At 46.7% G+C, this 22,404-nt stretch overlaps 1 protein-coding gene across 1 annotated transcript; it reads left to right on the plus strand.

Moving 5' to 3' along the window:
* Positions 1–1,901: 1,901 nt before the first annotated feature.
* On the plus strand, positions 1,902–20,775 carry LOC144179541 (acetylcholinesterase-like). The gene is made up of 3 exons (XM_077707932.1): positions 1,902–2,334; positions 11,838–13,347; positions 20,091–20,775. The coding sequence occupies exons 2-3, from the start codon at positions 11,846–11,848 to the stop codon at positions 20,230–20,232; spliced, it is 1,644 nt and encodes a 547-aa protein (XP_077564058.1). The 5' UTR covers positions 1,902–2,334; positions 11,838–11,845; the 3' UTR covers positions 20,233–20,775.
* The last annotated feature ends 1,629 nt before the right edge of the window (positions 20,776–22,404 follow it).

Consider the following 22,404-nt stretch of genomic DNA (forward strand, 5'->3'; position numbering starts at 1 on the left):
ATGTCTGAACAGAAGACACGTTTGAACTCACACGGTGGAGGCAATGTCTTCTCTCGTTCTGTATGGAGCAAGAAGCTCTTCTCCGCGTCGCACGTCGCATTGGGCGGAACTTGATCTTTTAGCATCTCCGCCCGAGAGCAGTTGTGGTCCAACGAACGTCCTGGTCTCATGCTATCTGAAGTCGACATTGCAGACAGCGTGGTAGACGTGAACATCGACGTATCCGGCTTCTGCACGTTGTCAGTATCGGGAACGTCCAGGTGGCTGTGGACCGTCGCGATCAACTTCGGCAGAACTACTCGCGAGGTCGACGTACGCGAGCCGACGTGGGAAGGGTCGTCTGGATAGGGTGAGGTGCCATTGCCGGTACATTTATTGCCGGGTTCCCGCAGGTCGCTCAAGGTCGACCGCAACCGACTGAGGGCCCCGCATTTCCTTTCCTGATATTGCATTGCGTCGTAAAAATCATGTTCAAACTCGTCTCCTTCGAAAAGCTCACCTATCGCCTCGTTCAGCTTGTTAAGTTCGGTGTCTTTCCGATCGAGCTCGTTGATTACTTCAAGCAAGTCCAACGCAGACGGTGAAGGAGCTTGTCGGAGCAGGGTCGTTGCCTTTAGCAGCCTCGTAACGGCAGTGCGAAGAACCTTCCTCAACGAACGCAGGGCGTCCAGGTCGTCACGAGCTTTGTACTCGGGGGACGTACAGCTGATCCCAAGCGTGGTACCCTGGACGTGATGGTGCGTATCTGTGTCCTGTTGAATGTTCCCTTCGGTCGTAAGTAAGCGGTCAGGGCCAGGCATGGTGACCTCCGGCTGAGGGCGGGGCAACGGCGGTCAACGGCAGTCAAATCACGGGGTTCTACGAAACTCAAGCCGGAGGGGACGTCACATGGTCTCCTTCGCCGAACGTGTTCATTCTCCCGCGCTTAACGGCACCAAACTGTTGCGGAAGAACGACGCAAGGCAGGCCTGAGCCATGGCTGCCCGTTACGGGGGCTATCACTTTACTCGCACGGTAAATTCATGATGATGATCATGACTGGCGCATAGCCATCGGGAGATTAACACCCTCCACAATGGCGATTTCAGCAGAATACAACAAGAAATTATAGGTTATTGCAGTCCAGAGACATCGTGGTACAAGCATGTGCAAGGTATCAGGTGAAAACTTTGACGCCCGTCGTCTCCACCTGAAATAAAATGGGCGCCCCTGATTCGTTAGTGAATAGACCCATCATGGATAGCTTATTTGCGAATTCGTTGCATGAAGTCAGACCGTCTTCAAGCACTGCTCTAGCTAGCGCTTCAAAACAGAAAAAAAAAGCGACACGCTTGTTTTTGTTGTCGGCCTGCTACGGGTCTGCGGTTGTGGAATTGTGAACAGCACAGTCCGAAATTTCGAAACAAAAACAATGCTGACTATTCCTTGTGACAAGGCATTTGCAAACCCACGAATCACGCAGAAAAAAACACTGCCCACACGAACGTTGTACGCACCACAATTTGTGGTACTGAGTAATGCCTGAAACTTCAACCACATCGTCTCAACTATAGGGTAACCAGCTTGACTGCGGGGCTGTCCCGTGAGTTGCGGGACAGGTGGTCACCCAAGCCTCCCCGTGCTCAACACTTCATCGGCGGAGCGCCTCCTGTTAACGCACCCAGCAGCATTTCCTGCAGACGACTGTGACCAGACGCGCGCTTCCTCTAAACGCCACGTGGAGCGTGGTCGGGCCACCGAGTTTAGCGGAAAGCGTTCTTCTTGCCTGCCACGTGACCGGCGCATTTCCCTCGACAAATGCTTTTTTTTTTTATACGGCTGCGTGCGCTTCAAGATTGTCGCGGGACACACCTCGTAAAATGTTTTCCTCAACGCCGTCAGCGATGACGGGCATACCTGGGAGCGCCGGCCTCCGTAGTGGTGCTATTTTTATTTTTGTTTGGACGCGTCGCAGCACAAGGTCAAGCGCTCGCACCCAAGGACCACGCGCTTGAGGCAGCGTCCAGTCGACTCGCCGAAGTGTCGTCAGGCGAAACAGCGACGGCAGTTTCTTATACAGCAACCCTGCCTGCAAGTTCACTTCAGCTACTTTCGAAACTCGCAATATTTATGGCAAGCTTCTTTCCTCTACGTCTCCTCATGGTCTCCGTTAGGCTTTGTGATCTGTTTAGCAATTATACTACAGCGTCGAGTGGTGCCTGACTTGAAGGAGCGGCGATGGTATAGCTGAAGCTCTTCAAGGGTTTCGTAGTGCACCGGACAGCGAGTTCAACTAAGTGCACCGGTTTTGTAGTGCACCGGTTCAACTAAGCAGGATTTCGTAGTAATTCTCAGGTGAGTGCACTTTGCCGTCCTATCGTCCTGCCTGACGCCACGTTCTTGTGCAGCCGCCTATTCTACGCGGGAAAGGGCTGCAATACTGCGTGCTGCGAAATCTCATAGATTTTTTTTTTCCAAATTTAAAGCTTTCTCTGGACAGTCAGTGGAATATTTGCCTTGACAGCCAGGCTATTTTATTTCGCTGTTCTATGTGCAGTTGGATATTTGTATGGCTTGGTACCAAGCTAAATGTAGTCACTACTACATTCATTTTATTTTCTTCAGTGTGTGGAGGTACAGAGAACGCAAAAAATGCTGTAATTACAACGTAGTGCTTCTTTTCTCTGGCGTTTGTGAGTTAGTTTTAGGTGGCAAAAACTGTCTTTTTGCGTTTTGAGTATCAAGTCAAATGCACTGCGCACATTTTCAGCACTCGAACGTTGTTTAGTATATATAGCTTTCATTCTAGCCAATTCTGCCAAATGCTAATAGTACATAACTGGGGCAAGTCGTAATGCATCAACAATAAGATGTCTGATTTTGAGGTTTCGCGACAAATAGTGGGATATGTTTTCGAGGTCATATTCGCCGGAAGCAGCGGAAACAGCTCAGTATTGAAAACTGTTATCAATCGCCTACAAAGCGTGCTGTTGGAAATAGCATCATTACTAACATGTACTATCGGCGTCAAATGAAACACGAACACGAAATTATGAACCTGAACACACAGATGGCGCGATTTCTTTCCATGCAAGCCAAAATGACGCGTGGAATAGTTACAGCAACAAAGTTGGTTAAAGTGGATTTCCAAACATACCAATAGTGTACCATTATATGAACTCTACGAACAGTATTTTTCAATTTTGCACGTTCCGGTTGATATTTTTGTGTTCGCGTTTCATTTGACGCCGATAGTACGTAAGCCACAGGGAAACGGCGGAATAAAAGTGGGCCACTGCAACAGAACTAAAGTCATCGTTACGCCTCCTTTCGTGGGCTGGAACGACACTTTATCCTGCTTACGCCCTCCTAAATGTACTTTCTTCGGGAATGGAAACGACTGATTATTCCCGAGGCCCGTGTCGTGTGTTGGTACATTTGGCATACAGAGTGTAGAGCAAGATATGAGTAGGTACCGCGCCTAGTGTGAACAAAGCACATAGACGGTGAACACCAGAGAACGGCTAAGAGTAAGGTATAAGCCACGAGGAAGGTCAACATTTGGGGGAATATAAAGCTGCCGTTCAGGGTGATATTGTCACAATAGCGACATCACAAATGGGAGAGTAAAGCACTAACAAGAATATATTCTTGCTGAGTAATAAGATAGCTGGTCGACTAAGCGTTTTTGAGGATTATCACCAACATTACAAAAGAACATTTCAAATATTCAACAGGAATAGTGTGCCAAGATACACGTTTGTTGTTTTACCTCTATTTTACAAACAGGACATGTGCATAGGAAAGTCTAATAATGCCGCAGAAGCGTCGACACATATGGCCACTTAGAACAAAGCAATCCTTTTAAACAACGAAGGTTTCAAATGATCTTCGTAAATTTTCGTTAGCTCTGGCTTCAATCCCTCTAATAAACGGGTTTATCTTGTAGCAAGTTCCAGCGACATCGCTAGATCGACCGCCGCATCTCGCGCGGCGACCCAAGCGACATGGCGGGACAGGCGCTGCCGCGCGAGCGCACGAAGAGACGGGTTCTCGCAGATTTCTGACAAAAGAGAATCTCCTTGTTCTTGCCGACGAACGGTCGTCCTGTCCGAGGCTCCTTTCTCTCGTGCGACATAGCGCCCTACAATTCGTGACCCTGCCGAACACGCCACCGAGGTTAATGTAGAGCCATGTCCCTCGACAACCAGGACTCAACCCGTTCACGAGAAGCCGGCGAAGCAGTCTCACCCTTGACCGTTCGGCTTCCGCAATTCTGGGAGCGCCACGCGACGACCTGGTTTCTGCAAGCAGAGGCGCAATTCCAGCTGGCTCGGATCACCTCTCAAGAAACCAAATTTCTCCACGTCGTCGGAGCCCTTCCGCCGACAGCCGCAGAGGAGATCTCCGACATCCTCGCTTCGTTCAACCACACCCGCCCCGCAGCGCCTTACGACCAGCTCAACGCTGCACTCCTGGAGTGCACAGCTGCTTCGGAACGCACGCGCATCCAGCAGCTTCTATCCTCCGAGGAGCTCGGCGACCGCAGGCCAAGCCAACTACTACGGCGCATGAAGCAACTCCTTTACACGCATTCTCACGCCATGGAGCACTGCTGCGTGAGCTCTACCTTCAGCGCCTACCTTCCAACGTCCAAATGGTCCTCGCCACTGCCGCAGCCATAGACCTGCAGGCACTCGCCGCGCTGGCAGTCAAAGTCATAGACGTCACCACTCCCTTACTCAAGTGGCTTCGGTTGCATCATCTAAGCCTCCGTCTCCTCCCTACCCCAGGAACCCCGCTTGAGCGCCCAGGGAGTCCGCCGCTTTATCTAGACTCGACAGCCTTTGCGGTCGCCTGGAGAATATCATCGTTGCGGCAATAACTCGCCACAACGTACGCGTCAAGGTCGTCGCTCGTCGTCGCAGCGCCGAAGCCCATAACACCCACGCAGTGAGTCGCCCTACCACGGCATTTGCTACTACCACCGGCGTTTCGGCGCTGACGCCCGCCACTGCCATCTGCGCTGCGCCTGGACGGGAAACGGCCTGGCCGACCGCTAACGGCGACAAGCAATCTTGGCCCAACTCAGAAATGTCGCCGAACAGAGGTTTCTCGTGGATACTGGTGCCCAGGTTAGCGTTCTGCCCGGTACACGCTCGGATCGTGCTTCTCGTGCCATCTCGCATTTACAAGCAATGAACGGCGCGGGCATACCCTTCTACAAGCGACGCTCGCTCACTAAACCTGGGGCTCCACCGAGTTTTCCGGTGGATTTTTCTCGTCGCCGACGTTCGCACTGCCATCCTCGGTGCCGGCTTCATCGCAAAACATGGCCTTCTCCTCGACCTAAAGCGGCAGCGACTACTTGATGCTATCACACTCCTCTCAGTGCAAGGTGTGTCAGCGGAGGCAGGTACTAATGTAGCACCATCCTGCACTACAGTTGCCAATGAACCGTTCGCCACCTTGCTGCGGGACTTCCCAACCGTGACAGCGCCAGCTTACTGGACTCAGCCTGTTCGTCACGACGTCCATCATCACATCATCACCACAGGCCCTCCCGTTTTCTTTCGACCACGGCGGCTGGCGTCTGGCAAGTTCAAAGTCGCCCGTGCGGAGTTCGAGCACATGATGGAAGTGGGCATCATCCGTCCATCATCCAGTAACCACGCATCACCACTGCACATGGTGTCAAAGAAAACTGGTGACTGGCGCCCCCTGCGGACATTACCGGTCCTTGAACACCAAAACCGTTCCTGACCGCTATCCGTTACCCAACCTCCAAAACTTCACCGCCACTCTCTACGGGGCCACAATATTCTCTAAGATAGACTTAGTTCGTGCTTACCACCAGATCCCCGTGGCAGAAGAAGACATCCCCAAAACTGCCATCACGACCCCATTCGGCCTGTTCGAATTTCTGCGCATGCCATTTGGACTCAGCAACGCTGCACAAACATTCCAGCGTTTCAGTGATGCCGTCACACGAGGTCTATTGTTCGTCTACGCCACCGTTGACGACATTCTGGTGGCCAGCACATCCCTGGAAGAGCATCTGAAGCATCTTCCCCTTCTCTTCGAGCGTCTCGCTACTCACGGCATCGTCATCAACGTCTCCAAGAGCGAGTTTGGTGCCACTGCCCTCGATTTCCTTGGTCATCGTTTGGACGCCACTGGCATATGTCCACTCCCCGCCAAGGCCCAGGCAATCATCGACTTCCCCAAGCCAGTGTCGGTGACAAAGCTCCGCCTGTTCCTAGGACTGGTAAATTTGTACCGCCACTTCATTAGCAACTGTGCCACACTGCTCGAACCTCTAGACAGGCTGCTTTCCACCAAACGCTCATCCACTTCACTTGATTGGGACGATGCCGCTGACTGCATTGCGAGCCATCAAACGCGCTGTCGCCGATGCTGCCCTGCTGGCTCATCCGAATATGAGTTTTCCGCACTCATGACCGACCCGTCCAGTTCTGCCGTCGGAGTTGTCTTTCAGCAGCGAGTTAAAGCTGCATGGCAACAGCTAGCGTTTTTCTCCAAGCGCATGACTCCGGCTCAGACACGATATCGCGTTTTCGGCCGCGAACTGCTAGCCATGTACCTCGCTGTTCATCACTTCAAACATCACCTCGAAGAACGCACGTTCACGACCTTTACCGTTCACAAGCTGCTCACGTTCGCCTTGCACCGCCCTGACACCCTCTACACTCCACGAGAGGTACGTCAACTAGCATACCTCTCGGAGTTCACGTCCGACATCCACGAGGTGTGGTGTGGCCAATTCCCCTGCAGACACTCTGAGTCGCATGGACGATGTAAATACCATTTTACCAGGAACGCAGCAAGCACTTACCCACCCGCCTCACGTACAAGAACTGGCTACGACGCCAGCCAACGATAACGAGCTCTCCGTCTGCGCGGAGCACTTACAGCACTCAAGCTTGAAGACGTACCGTTTCGTGTTGTGACCATCGTCTGCGACACGTCCACAGGTGTTCCCCTACCCTTCCTGCCTGCCTGCCTCACATCGTCGCCGCCTGTTTGACGCCATTCACAACATGGCCCACCCCGGCATTCGGGCATCTCAAAAACTCATTCGATCGGCCGCTACGTTTGGCCATGCATGAACACTGACATTCGAGACTGGGTACGAGCCTGCTCGCCGTGCCAGCGTTCAAAAGTCCAACGGCATTCCGTTCCCCCCGCCAAGCCGTTCCTCAGGCCCGATGAACGTTTTTCTGTCGTTCACGTTGACATCGTTGGCCCCCTACCCCCTTGCCCAGGTTACCGGTACATCCTAAGCTGTGTTGACCGGTTCACACGTTTGTCCGAAGCCTGCCCTTTTCCCGACATCGCGGCCTCCGCAGTAGCTTGAAGGAGCCATGAAGAGAAAACACAAGTTTGGTTTATTCAAAAGATTGCCTCGTTAGACTCATACTGACACCACTTTTAACGTAGACGTCGCTCAAATAAGCTACATAATTAGGAAAAAAGGGAATGGCCATGCGACCCACCACCTCATTTGCCGCAACAGAACTTATGATGTCATGCGAGCCAGCTCTGCGATTTGCGGAAGGCGGCTCAAGCAGATGCAAATTAGGTGGAGCTTATAAGCTAGCCAAACGAGCGATGTGCGCTTAAATTCAGGGCACATTCTTTATAAAGCCATAAGAATGGTGGGACGAACAGTGGAAGTTACAAAAGCACACGTAAACATAGGCGTATCGATGCGCACTGCTGCTGGTACCGCGCGCACTATGCTTGGTTTAGCTGCACAGCACTGCGGGGCTTTGGGGTTGCCCCAGACGACACTGGCCGATTAACGCAAGCAATGATGTCTTACGTGACCTTAATTGTGGAGCGAGCACTGTTTCAGGAAACGATTATTTTCTCCCAGAACAAAAACAAACCAGCTTTAATTACGGTCAAAAACAAACCAAAGGCAAAAAACGGCTTGCCGTGGTATGGTGGCGCTATCTATGTTCAGAACGGGGTTCTTCGAAATCAACACCACCCTACAGGGTGGAGACACCCTTTGAATGGTCCCGTGCCGCCGCAATTGGGTGAAAGTGCTCAACGCGTTGTTCTTTTCCCACAATACCTAGCAACTCGAAAAAGATAATTCAAACTTCGCAAGTAAACCACGTTGCGGCGGTACTTTTGATACGGTTTTGACACAATGACTTGCTTCGGCGGCGAGCGAGCGACCCAAAATGGCGGCACCAGCGTATACGCGTCTCTAACCTGTACGGCGGACGTGTGAATCTAGGCACTCTAGGCTGCACAGCGGTCGGTTCCTGTGATGTCATTACAGACCACGAAAACAAACGATTTAGCGGGAAAATCGAAATTTCAACTTAAATGGATTAATTTCTCAGTGAATAAAGCATCGTTTGTATCCGGACAAGCGCTGGGGGCACTATAAAACACAAAATCTTTCGAATAAAACAAACTTGCATTTTCTATTCATGGCTCCTTTCAGCCTTTGTGTCTACCTGGGTGTCGCGCTACGGATGCCCTTCCACTGTTGTCACCGATCGCGGCCGGCAGTTCGAGCCATCCCTGTTCACCGAACTACTGCGTCTTCTCGGAACGACTCGTCTGCGAATAGCTGCGTACCACCCGCAGTCGAACGGCCTTGTGGAGCGTTTTCATCGACACCTCAAGGCTTCACTCACTGCACACGGCTGCCCCACCGAGTGGGTACAACAAATACCTCTGACGCTCCTTGGCATCCGGTGCACGTACAAAGTGGACCTCTCACGCACGTCTGCTGAGCTCGTCTATGGTACCTCTCTGCGTTTGCCAGCGGACTCGTTGGACGAGTCTTCACACCACGTCCCTGCAAGCGACTACGTCGATCAACTACGAGAGGTTTTTCGGCACCTTCGGCCTCAACCCACTCGCCTTGCAAAGTACCAGACGGCTTACACGCACCCACACCTCAAAACTGCCACGCATGTTTTGGTTCGTTACGGACCCATCCGAGGGCCACTGCGGCCTCATTACCTTGGTCCGTACCCTGTCGTACACCCCCGCACATCGACATTCGTACTGGACATCAACGGCTCTCAAGACACCGTCGCAATCGAGCGCCTGAAACCCGCGTACTTCGAGCCGCCCGAAGTCACTTCGTTGGAACCTGCTCTGCCCCCTTTAACAAGACCACCTCGGCGTGTCCACTGGAAACATGTATGACTTTTTCGCTCGTTACTCCCGCTCTTCTTTTGAGCGGGGTGGGGGGGGGGGGGGGGGGGGCGTATAGCAGCAGCTCTAGCGACAACGCTAGATGGAGTGCCGCACCTCACGCGGCAGCCCAAGCGACATGGCGGGACAGGCGCTGCCGCGCGAGCCCACGAGGGCACGGGGTCTCGCAGAGTTCCGACAAAAGAGAATCTCCTTGTTTTTGCCGACGAACGGTCGTCCTGCCCGAGGCTCCTTTCTCTCTCCCGACATAGCGCGCTATAATCTCATAGAACGAAAAAATTATAGCCGCATTGCGTACTGTCGGTGGAGACATGGAAATTTTGACATGCAAAATTACCCGCCAACTTTCAGGGACTTCGATGTTACTAAAAACGATGCTCGATTTCCATGTTTGTCAGCAAGCAGTCATACGCAGTTGTAGTCCATCGTGAGTAATTTCAGAGAAGGACTCCATAGGCGTAATTTATGATCAAATATCCCGGCACACACTAAATAATGTAGTTCTTGATTGAACGAATGTAACGTTTTTCGTGAAAGAAAAGAAATTCCTCGAAATTACTTCATAGCAATCAAATCAAAATATCCACTGCTTTGCAGATTATGAGAAGGTATGTCTGGCAAAAATTATTTTGGTAAGCATACGGTGAATCTCATAGAGAAATTAAATGAAGCACATAGCGAAATTCGGCGTTGTTGGGGTGATAATTGCCCCACAAAAAAACAAAATCTGCAGGAAAAGCATGAAGTATGCAATTTGTTGTGAAAAAGAAACTTTAGTAGCTGGTCGAGCTCATAACTAAAATGGCTGTAAAAATTAGTAAAAAACGGACGGCCAATACAAATAGGTGCGTGTTGTTAACTACAGTAATTGATTTAGCGGGTGGTCATAAATGTTTTTTACACACATGGTCACAAATACCACATTTGTTTCTGGCTGTACACTGGCCTATTATCACTCACGGTGTTATACATTCACCACAGTTGGCTATACTTGCCTAAATACAACCTTTTAAAATTAGCCCCGGGTTATATTCCAAAAGACTCACTAAAAAACCGGTAGCAACTCCCTAAACTCATAATCAGTGCGCTCGAAACCACTGTATCAAAAGGATATCAAGACAACGGTAGACGCAGGTCGTTTTTGTGTGGACTCTGCTCTCAAGGTGGTCAATCACAACCCACTAAGGCCAAGCGCCATTCTGGATTTCTCTATCGTGGTTGAAGTGGTTTCAGTAATTCCTTCACCCTCGTAGTTATATTCTTTATTCCCATTTCTTCATCCTATAAGTTGCGCAGAATTGTTACATTGCACTTTTAGCTCTTGGGTGACTTTTAGGCCGTCGCTGAAACCACACACGAGAGTAAACACGTCAGTAATGTCGTGGACACAAAAACTAAAAAATTGAACAAAAATCGGCTATCTCAGTTGAAGCTTCTTTTGCGTTGTTATGGGCTCATTTTGTTCTACGAGTAGGTTCTGAAAAACAAAATCAAAAGACAAGTCGACATTATTACGCCACGGCATTCCATTAAAATATGGCAACATAATTAAATAATGGAAACAGTCACCTTTTGAATCATTGTAAAGAATTCTTGTTGGTGCTAGCGATACTCCTAGTTCTTTTTGCACTTTTAGCTCTTGGATGACTTTTATGCCGTCGCTGAAACCACACACGAGAGGAAACACGTCAGTAATGTCGTGGACACAAAAACTAAAAAATTGAACAAAAATAGGCTATCTCAGTTGAAGCTTCTTTTGCGTTGTTATGGGCTCATTTTGTTCTACGAGTAGGTTCTGAAAAACAAAAACAAAAGACAAGTCGACATTATTACGCCACGGCATTCCATTAAAATATGGCAACATAATTAAATAATGGAAACAGTCACCTTTTGAATCATTGTAAAGAATTCTTGTCGGTGCTAGCGATACTCCTACTTCCTTTTGGAATAAGCTGATTGTGGGAGTGGTTCAGGATTCCAGCAGCTGTTAAACCATTAGCGAACAGGCGAGAAGGTGGCACGGCAGTTGAGACTCGCGCCATAGTACGCATGCCTTTTTTTGCAGTCGGCAATCTTTTTGTTGCTCACATATGGCCGTGCCAGAGTTCATGTGACGGACGCTTCAGGCCTAAATTTTAGCGATATCTCAAGTTAACGTGAGAGTTTTGCCGAGAGGGTAATGCTTACAGCGCAAACAATGAGACGAAGGAATAGAGAGTGGCTACACGGATAAGCGGAGCGCTTGTCCGTGTAGCCACTCTCTTTCGTCCTTCGTCTAATTGTTCGCGCTGTAAGCATTGTCTCAAAATTCATGGCTACAAGATATTACGCTTGGCTTGGCGACGAGGGTTGGGATTCTGAGCAAAATTAAGAAGCGAGGAGGGGTTCAGCCTGCGAACAATGTTGCTCTTGTTGTATTTGTTTAGATGGAAGCTCGGTGATTGGGATGTGTTTCGTGGTTCTTTCAGACTTCGTAATAACAGGAATAGCCTCAAATAAACATCAGGCGTTCAAAGCGGATTATTCTTTACAGGCCCCTTACGAAATAAAAGTTCTCAGCGCGCTATGATTCATTAAACATTTGACTTGTATTCATATTTTCGTGACATTCTCTTCCCTTTTAACATTGTTTTCTTATGCTGTTGCAGGTGCTGCAATGAAGGCTGATAAGATAATTCAAGTTCCCCATGTTCTTCTTGGCCTGTGTATTGCTACGTACGGTGCTGGCGTAGAAAGGCAGACCTCCCTTGGGGCGGTATCAGGAAAAGTGATAAATGTATTGAATACGACTGTCGAAGAATACATGGGAATCCCTTACGCCAAGCCACCTGTGGGAGACCTCCGCTTCATGCCTCCCGCTCCTAATGATCCATGGCAAGGCACGTACAATGCAACGCAGTTACGGACAGGATGTCCACAAGTAGTGCACGAAGGCTTCATGGCAGGTGAAGTGACGTACAGTGAAGACTGCCTGCACCTCAACGTTTGGACTTCCCGTCTCCAAAGCCAAGACCAGCAAAACACTGGAAACCTGTCTCCAGTATTGGTGTGGATTCATGGAGGCGGGTTTTCTTACGGAAGCGCAGCCTACGACAACTACACGGGATCTGTTCTCTGCGCAAGGACGGGCTTTGTCGTCGTTTCAATGAACTATCGCCTTGGCGCACTGGGATTCCTCGACGCTAATTATTTTGGAGCTCCCGGTAACATGGGGCTAATGGATCAAGTCTTAGCGCTTCGTTGGGTTACGGATAATATACGCTTCTTCGGCGGCGATTCATCCAAGGTGACGCTATTTGGCCACAGTGCGGGTGCACTCAGCGTTCATTGTCACCTGCTTTCCCCAATGAGCCGAGGACTGTTTTCTATGGCGGTTCTACTTAGCGGCTCCATGTACACGCTCGACTTCTACGACACGCCACAAGAAAGTTATGAAAAGGCCAATCGGCTCGCTGAACGAGTGGGTTGCAATACCAAAGAAGTGAATCTGACAACGCACCCTGAGCAGGTACTCAGATGCCTCCGTAAAATTCCAGCAGACGATATCGTAACAGCGGGATTTGCCGTGGCCCGACCCAAGATACTTCCTTTTTTGCCCACGTACCACAACGAATTTCTACCAAAAGAACCGCTCCACGCGTTAAAACGGGGTTTTTTCAGTAAGGTAGATTTGATCGTCGGAGTCGTTTCGGACGAGCTGTCAATTGCCCTCCTTTACCCTCCAAACGTCGATTTCTTGCAAGATAATCTCGAAGGGCTGCGACCGGATAAAGTTCAGCGTTTTCTCGAAGCGACCATGGGTGCGTGGGTGAAGCTTCCATTACCGGAAGCTCTTGAACACTATGTAGAAGGTGCAAAGAACTCCAGCATCGGAGGTCTAGTGAGGCAGTACATCAACCACTTCTCTGACAGGATATTCAACTGCCCCGCCCATTTTCTTCAGAAAAAGCACGCTTCAAGGGGCAGTAAGGTGTTCTCGTGCATCTTTGACCACAAGTACCACACACCGCCTCTACCGTCTTGGATGGGCACGCCGCACGCAGGCGAGTTGGTGTTCTTGTTCGGGTTTCCCCTCGTCCCGGACAACGAGATCGGTGTTGAGAACCAGGCATTGAGCGAAGCATTATCGGAGATCCTGGCATCCTTTGCTGATTCAGGGTGAGTATGAAAGACAAAAATAATAACCGCTAATCTTCTGGGTGGGCCCGGTTTTCCGAACGTAAGTGTGGGCTCCAAACTGCACACTGATACATATGCATTTGAAAGCTTTTGTTCTAAAATGCTGCGTCAACACAGCGGTTGGACGGGGGGAAAATTGGATTTTTTGAACAATAAAAGAAAAAAATAAGGAAATGTTTACACTCACTTTTTTTATGTTTTAAGCTTGACGTGTGTTAGGAAATGATGTTAGAGGAAACCATGAACTTGAAATAACATTAAACACATAACATTATATAACAGTATAACATTAAACACACGAGAGAAGCTCTACACCGGCATTCATGGAAGTTTTTAAAATTTAACTTTATACCGGTAAAAGAAGGGTTGACAGAGATGCCAGTACTACCTTTCCTTAAACGCAACACATACAATATTGTACACACATATGCATGTATTTCAATACAGGCTTTAATTGATGGCGTAGATTACCGGATGTTTGTTTTTGTTGGTTCTAGGCCATATGGCGGCAAAAACGATTGACACAGTCGGACATTTTCAGAGGGCAGACCACTGTCAGTCGTAATTGCGCATTTGCATCACTGAAAAAAAAAATGTGCCAGAGTGCATGCGTTTAAGAAAAAGGAGAGCGCGGTGGGTATATATGTACGGCTATGTGTTACTACAGCGAAAATGTTAGCCTCTTGTTAGTCGGAAAATTTCGTTACGTTAACAAAATATCGAGGCTGGGCCCAGCAGTTCTCGCCAAACACGCCCTGCGAATGCGTCAGTCTAATCAAGCGTGCAGCACAGAGCCCAGTATTCAGCATTGAAACCACCTTATAGATAATAAGGCGTCGCTGAACATTGGAAGCCCCCACACCCGCCGTTCTCCTCCCCCTGATGTGTTCTGGTAAAGATTAAGTTTGCAGCTACTCTCCCAAGGTGGGACGACGTCATTCAAAGGCTAGCGCACGCGTCAGGCTAGGCAGTATTCCTGGCCCAAGACGCGTCCGCATACGTCAGGACCCAGGATTTGATGCCAGAGAAGCCGAGTGCAAGTGATGAGCCCGCTGAGACGACGACAAACACTTCCTACCCCCCCCCCCCCATTAGCATGTGTAGGGGTTTGCATCAGCTTCGCTGGGCATCCACTGTTGCAGGGCGGGATGGCGACCATTTTTTTATAATAATAAAGTTCATACTGACATGTACACCGCGGCGAGGTAGGTGCGGAAAGAAGGAACAATAAAGATTAGCCTAATTCGATGAGAAAGGATAGAACTTGTTGGAAGTGCGTCTATTTTCTTGTATGTTTGATACTACCAATTCATAACGTAAGATATGTATACTTTCGGGCCGAAACGCGTACTTAAATAAACCACGATTTACTATTTCCGTTTTTAAAGAAAATGTGCTCATTTCTTTGTGTATTTGAGATCTAGGAACTCTAGAAGAGTCACTGGAGATGAGCAATAAAAAAGTATTGTCCATTAACGTTGGAAGAGAGGTATCAAGACGTTCAAAGTCTAAAAAAATGACTGAAAATATAGTCGGATCACTCACACGATGTGAATGAAGCTAGAGGTTAATTGGCGCATTTGAAGTAGCGCAAAACAACACGCACAAAAGAAGTGTTGATGGAAGATCAATTGGTAGATATTTAGGAACGCATCAGGATCCCATCCCTACCCCTCGCGATCTTCCGTTTGGTCTAATGCCCACGCCTTTCACCTTCTTGACAGGTCGGTGGTACCGCGTTTTCACACGAGTCTCACTGGACCTGCCTCATAGGACCTGGTTCACATTCTCAGAGGACCTTGGCGTTACAACCGACTCAGTGGTCCCTTTTCTTGTTGACTGGTGCAGTGAAGTTTGATCGTTCTAATCGCAAGAGGAAGCCACCTCAGTTCGAAATATAAAAGAATTCGAACAATGAAAGGGAAGTATACCAATAGTACACTGCGATTGAGAAGAAGTACGGATCGGCAGCATTTTGATTCTTGAAAGAGACCGCGATTGAAGTCGGCCTTTTGTTGTTAAATGCGACGTTCATTCATTCATTCGGCTTTATTCACTTTTGTTTTACATAGTTTTTGTCTCTGGTCTGCCTAAGCACTGAATGATTGTTGGCTTTCCAGGCAGTTTGTGTAAACACGCACAAAAGAGAATAAGCACACTCTCAAGTTTGAACATGACAAATACTTCTTGCTCGAAAATCACATAGCAGAATTATGCACTGCAACACAATATAAACAACCAAAACGTGTTTGTGGACAGTACAAATGCATACCATTCTTGACCCATATGAGTTTCCTGAGACACAATATTCGCGAATTTTCTTAAACATTTTACTCTGAATTTTTATATTATAGAAATCGTTTCGGAGAGCATTAAAAAAATTTTGGCACGTAATGTTTCCGCATTTTTTTTCCCGTAGTTTGTGAACACGCGCGGTTTCACGAACGTCTGTTTTTCTTAGCGTTCTACTTTTCCTAACAGTAACATTGAACTGGTTGCTGAAGTAATATCGAGTTAGTACCTCGTACCGAAAAAGCTGGCGCACCTAAACTATACCTAAATAAGAATACTTTCCTCTATTTTTGCGTCTTGAAACTTTGTTCCATAGGCAATACTATTTGCTATTCTGTTAATTACTTTGTTTATACATTGTTGCTTATATTCTGAGCAGGAACCGTACAGAGTAATTCCATAATTCAAAATCCCTTCCGCCAGTGATTTATATATGGTTTGTCTTAATTTAAATAGGGCCTTCTCTATCAAGTTATGAATCATAGCTGCTACACCCCTTAATTTCTTGCATACAAACAACAAATGTTTGTTCCACGTGAAGTGGTGGTCAAAGAAAAGGCCTAAATATTTTACTTCGGGCTCTAATGCAAGGGGCCTACATTTAGAAGAGCTGCACTGTGACGAATGCAAATATATGGGCCTATCCAGACAAACAACTTTATGTGGGTTCCTGAAGCATACCAATTTTGTTTTCTGTAGATGTACAAAAAAATGAATTTTGTTTGAACCAATCCATGACTTTGTGAATGTCTTTTTGAAAAGTGTTTGTTCCGCAATTGGAGTGGGTGATTTGGAGAGCCAGAGTGGTGTCATCTGCATTCTAGAACACATTCGATTTCAGTGGGAGTAAGCTAAGATCGGTAAAGTATATATTGAAAAGTATGGGCCCTAGCGTGCTGCCCTGAGGCACTCCACATTGTATTTCTTTATGTCCGCTGTATTCCCCATGGAGTTTTACGCATTCAAATCGTTGAGAGAAATAACTCGTAAAGAACTTAAGATATTGCCCACGAAACCCCAAAGAGCTAAGTTTTTGTAACGTCAATTTATGGTTTACTGTATCGAATGCTTTCGATAGGTCTAAAAATAACACTAAAACGGCTTCGTTATTTTCAATACGGGTGTTAACGAGGTCCAAAAATTCTTCTAAAAGTAAAATACTGTTCTGTTTTTAGCGGAACCAAACTGTGCAGGGTTATTTAAGTTGTACTTTTCGCAAAAAGATTGCATTACAGACGCTATATGCTTCTCCACTACATGAGACAACACTGATAACGTTGCATTTGGTCTGTAGTTACCTAGCTCACTTTTTTTCCGTTTTAGTAAATCGAGCTCACAATGGAAACTTTCATTTCTTTGGGTATGTTTTCCGTTTCAAATATTCCATTAAGAATCTTTAAAAGCACATGTTTTATTCTGCTGCAGTGACACAACAAGTCTCTTAGTCTAATGTTGTCAAATCCAGGCGGTTTAAACGGTTTCATTCCGCGTATGATGTTCCAAAGCTCTGCTTCGGTAATCAGCGGCAGATAAGCTGTGTTAGCGCACGCGCGTAGTGGCTTGTACGGAACTCTTCCGTGCTGGTTCCATCTTCGCCCCCCTTTTCCATAAACGCCTCAGCGGCTTGTATAAACATGTCGTTAAATTTATTGCACAACTCACGCGTGTTTTCTTTCGGAAAGTTCTTTCTGACTGTGTCATCTACGCTCGCTTGTTTAATCCTTCCCATTAATTCGTTCGCGATCTTCTACGTTTTCTTACTGTTATTCTTATGTTGAGAAAATTGGGACAAGTGATATTTGCTTATAGCCCGGCGTATTTTGGCCGTTACCCAATACCGCAAAGTCCGAAACTCTTGCCTCTTTAGCGTATCCTGCGGTTCTTTCCGACATCTTTGCCATGCTTTATCTTTCTAATAACAAAGTTTCATTATTTCAGTTGTGATCCATCGGTTGTTCAATTGCCTTTGTTTTAATTTTACACACCTCCTGGAACGCTCGTAGATGTCACAAAAATTTCAGTTACCTTAATGTACAAGCTTACGTGATCCAGAGACAGCAAGGTGTTCCAATTAGTCTCACTTATGTAGGCATCAATTTTCTTATCCTGTAAACTTTTCTCATTGTTAAATGCTCAACATTTTCATTCGCTACCTTAGAATGGATCGCTAATGCAATAAAGTAATGGTCACCCAACTTTAGCCTAATCACTCCAGACTGGTGTCTTTGCTCCGTTCTACGTGTTATAATATGATCTATGCATGATCTGGTGATTTGGTTCCTTAAGTATTCTTCCCTTGTGTAGTCACTGATGACCACTGAGAGCCCGATTTCCGATAATAAATTAATGTAGTTCATTACTGCAATTTTTGATTCTTGCATAACATCAAGGTTAATGTCTCTTATTATTATAAGGTTTTTTTCATTGATCTGACGATTTAGCATTTGTTTAATTTCATCTAAAAACAAGTTAACGTTTTTGTTAGGTGGCCTGTAAATTGCACATATCGTGTACGCCATGTTTCTCTTACTGCTCGAAATCAGCAATGCCTCTGCATATTCAAAGTTAAGCTCAGTGGAACCCAACAGACAGTTTTCCTTTACGAATATGCAGATTGCTCCACCTTTTCGATTTTTTCGACACAGCGCCGCTCTAGAATACCCATTAAGTGAAAAAGAAAACTGTCGTTGCGCATCAATGTTCACTTCAGTTAAAACAATTACATCGACAGCAATCTTTCATTCGGATGCGTGCATAACTGATCCCAGTTTTTAGTAACGCTTCGGATATTAATGCGCAAAATGGTCACGTCTAGTTCAAGGGAGTCCTCAACCATCACTGATTGGAGACAGTCCTCCCATTCACAAAATGAATCAAAAGAGGTCATTAAACAAGTTTTGCAAGATCGTTTTCAGTGTTGATTCTGACTCCAGTCGCTCCCTCAATTTTCCGCGCGAAAATTTTGCCGTTGCTGATCCACACGAATTTGTAGTTTTTTTGCTTGCCAACTTGACGGCATTGCCAGAACAGCTATTTTTGCGTTGTTGTCAAGTTGTCATTTATGAAGATTTTTTCGTTCCTTAGTGCCTTTTTTTAGATAACAATAGGTCGCGTTCCTCTTGGTCTCTGAAGTGAACAATGATGGCTGGAATCTTATCTTGCTTCGCCTTGAGCCTGTGTATCGCTTCGACAGATCGCTTTTCGGGTGCCTTTATTTCCAGCTTACGGCTAAGATCTACAAGAACCTTGTGTAAATCTTCTTCTGGCAGCTGGACTACCATTGCCAGAACCAGGCTACCACTGTCAGCGAGAACTGTTGGCTCTAACAAGCCAATGTAGCGTTACTTCGCTTTCTCCAAAAGCGAAGTAACGGGTCACTCCGGTCATATCTTTCGCCCCGACGACCGCACTGGCATTTCGTCCCACTCCTCGCCAACATCACTGGCAGAGACAGGTTCTCCGCTTCTGACCTGGGGATTGATGTCCTCATCTGTAAATGAACCCCCACACAAGACTGCACTTGTGTCCACATCGACGCAGCCAGCAATTTGGGATGCCTTCTAATGCGTTCGCAAAGGATTTTTAGATTGCTTTTATCCGATTTTACCTTCCCGCTGTGGTCTTTTCTCTGCTGAACGAAGTTTTGCTCCTCCTCCCCTGCCTAAGTTTACACCCGCGAGTTGCTGCGGCTGTAGTAGAAACGTGGTGCAAACCTACAGAGTAGGACATGGTCTCAGTGTGAGATTGGCCAATCAAGGAATCCATGCTGCAAAACTGCACTGCTTATTCTGTGGACCAGACGACAGAATAACTTTCACCTTTATTATGTTGTAAAGACCAAAATGTTGTGTCCTTTTTTGAGCTACCGCTAAAATACCGCCGCTCGTTGGCTACCGTGCGTGGCTGGCGCTAACGCTCTGGGTTCAAGTCCCAGCAGTTATGATGTCTTTTTTTCTTTTTTGCTGTATCTTGTTTTCTTAGAGCAATTACACGCATAATTTATGTAAAAAGTTTAGGCTGGTATCTTTTAGGTTTCTTTAGACGTATTTAGAGGACGTGCTGCGGTCCTCTGAATAAACCTGAATATTACCATGTTGCACATGAATAATGTTGCACATTATCCTGTGTTCATTTTCATGGTCATCTACTGCTCCACCGAATAGGCACTGCATGGCGAAAGCTTCCCGTTTAGTCATCGCCATCGATAAACTGAGGGGTGCATAATTTTTATCTTGCTTTTCCTCAAATGAAGCGATTAGACTGGTTTTGTTGAAATTTCTGCTCCTTAAGTGCACCATCCATGCTTTAAAGATAACAGGCGGGAATCTTAGAGCACGTCCAAATTTACAAACAGAAGCCGCATCTGCACTGACTTTTTCTCTTCAAAAGAGCTGTTGCATAAGGTATAACTCATCTATTCTTTCTTTCAGATACCCTAAGCTTCCAGGGAATAATACGTGGCCGGAGTACAGCGAACACAATCCAGTATCGGTTGTGCTTGCGCCCGGGAACTACACAGAAGTCCGCGACTATCGAGGCACGGAGTGCGAGTACTGGACGAAGTACTTCTAGATGGTTGTACAGTGCGTGACTTCCAGGGTCGAAACGTAGCTCTAGGGTGCATCACTGAGGAAAGAAATCACTCATGCAAGACCGTTCAGAGATTAGCAGTCACAAACGGGTGAGAATGTTCATTGTGACACCACCGCTGGATCTTTCATCGAGGGGCCATGGTTATGCTTAACGGAAGGCATGCAAACGTCGATCTGGATTTTCTCCGCTCTTGTCGTGCTAACCTAGTTCATTTAATGACTTTGCAGAAGAAGAAACCAAATATCTAGCAGTGATGATAAAGTAGTAAATTGATAGGTTCTGCTATCTTTATGCTAAAACAACTCCGCCACCAATGCCGAATGACATGCCTCTGGGGTAGCTCTAGAAAAGAACAAGTTGTATACAAGCCTCGGGGGAATTGTAGCCAAATTACCAAGTTTTGTTGTCCTGCTGGACACAGATAGGCCAGAGACATTTCTTAACGCTACTGGCGAATACGAGGGTAACCATGTCACTGAAAATGCGTCATGATAAACAGGTCACTTCACATGCAGCGAAGAATAGCAACTACTCTTATCTGGAGAAGTAGCTGATTGTAAAGGCTAAATTACGGACATTGATATGTCGCTCTTTACAGTAGAATAAACTTGGTGTGCCCTCTCATTTGCTTTATGTCGTTTTGTTGTCCCCGCCAACAACTGCAGTGAATATAATGGTGGGGGTAACACGACGACGTGCCGTTCTAGTTGCTGACAAATGGCGGTCACAGTAGCAGCCGTCGGAAAACTTGGCATTGCGGCTAAGATGAATGCCTACCTTCCGACGACACAAAACATATTTTGAAACATTCTACAGGGCATTTGCCGAATGCACCTGCTGTTTGACAGAGGAAGTTTTTATGCTTAAGTGTATCGAGTAGGCTCCAAATCACTAATTATTCGAGTCTGTGAAAAATGGACGACCAGCATAGCTTTTTAGCGCACGCCCAAGATATACCGAAAATTCTAAGTCCATCTACCAACTGGTTTATTATAAACTAACCAAACAGGAGAAGTGAATGAATGTCAACCAAATGAGATTCGATTTCGGTATTTTTTTTCCCTAAAAGTTGTAAAAATCATCAGTTACATCATTTTTGTTTAACCATGCTCATCCCTCAGGTGTGCGGGTGTTGACCGCATACGAGATTTGGGTAATGTTACTACTAACTTTGATGTTAACGTAGTAATTAGAGTAACTATAATTTTTTGTAAGAGTCAAACATTTCTAACAGCAAATTTTCATACCATTTTGGTTGGCTTGGTTTCCGTAAAACAAGAGTATACCCGTGTCACTCGTACCCGAAAAATAACCTTATTAGTTTGAGGCCTTGCTGTTAATGCCATTAATTCGCTGCTACACGCAAATAACTAATGCCATTCACTATAAGGTCATTTTTGGTTTAAGGAGTCCCGTAAAACTCATTTGCATTCAGGATCGCCTGAAATCCGCCTACTCTTGAACGCGATGGGCACCAAAAGGAACCACCGAAATTCTCGAAACCAGAGTGTTGACGAGGAAGCGCAGCCGAAGGAAACTGATTTTTCGTGCCCTCATCATGACTGATTTCATCATGACTGACGCCGTGCACTCATACCTGAATAGCTATACTCGCGACTCGGTAATTTGTCGCTATATAAAAGAGTTTTTTTTTTTTTTTTGCGTTCCGTCTCGAGAGCGACCTAAAAGGTACGATTCAAGTTCAGCCGTTCAAAAATAGTGTATATATGTATTGAAGGGAGAGGGGGAGGCTATTCTACCGGCACTTAACTTTTTGCCACCAATCAGTACTTTACTGTCTTCCGCGCTGCTGTATTGTTCTCGTGTGTGCTTTATTTGTATGTATCCTAAGCTACAGATATAACCGGACCTGTGAAGGCAAGTGACGAATGAATAAAACCCCAGCCGCAGTGCCGCAACAGAACTGAGTAGGAGACCTGTATTACCTAGTAACAAGTTTCAGAAAAAATAACACCATGTTGAGATAACTACAATGTTTGATAAACGAAGTTAACGAAAATAAAGAAAAAAATGAAGGAGGTCGAATTCAACAAGTGCCTCTTGGATCAATAACAGATGCACGAACAATGCGCCATGTGAGCACACCTGGCAGCGCTAGGCTGAGAGACAGGACTACTAGTCACCTTGTTT

The sequence above is a fragment of the Haemaphysalis longicornis genome, unplaced genomic scaffold (genome assembly GCF_048455015.1).
Source record: "Haemaphysalis longicornis isolate Haplotype H1 unplaced genomic scaffold, Haemaphysalis longicornis Haplotype H1 scaffold_4, whole genome shotgun sequence".
Classification (NCBI taxonomy): domain Eukaryota; kingdom Metazoa; phylum Arthropoda; class Arachnida; order Ixodida; family Ixodidae; genus Haemaphysalis; species Haemaphysalis longicornis.

What these genes read in the sequence shown, in the direction of transcription:
- LOC144179541 (XM_077707932.1), top strand. Translation starts at nt 11,846, where the DNA reads ATGAAGGCTGATAAGATAATTCAAGTTCCCCATGTTCTTCTTGGCCTG. An exon ending in GCATCCTTTGCTGATTCAGG is followed by an intron (nt 13,348 to 20,090) that starts GTGAGTATGAAA and finishes TCTTTCTTTCAG; the next exon opens with ATACCCTAAGCTTCCAGGGA.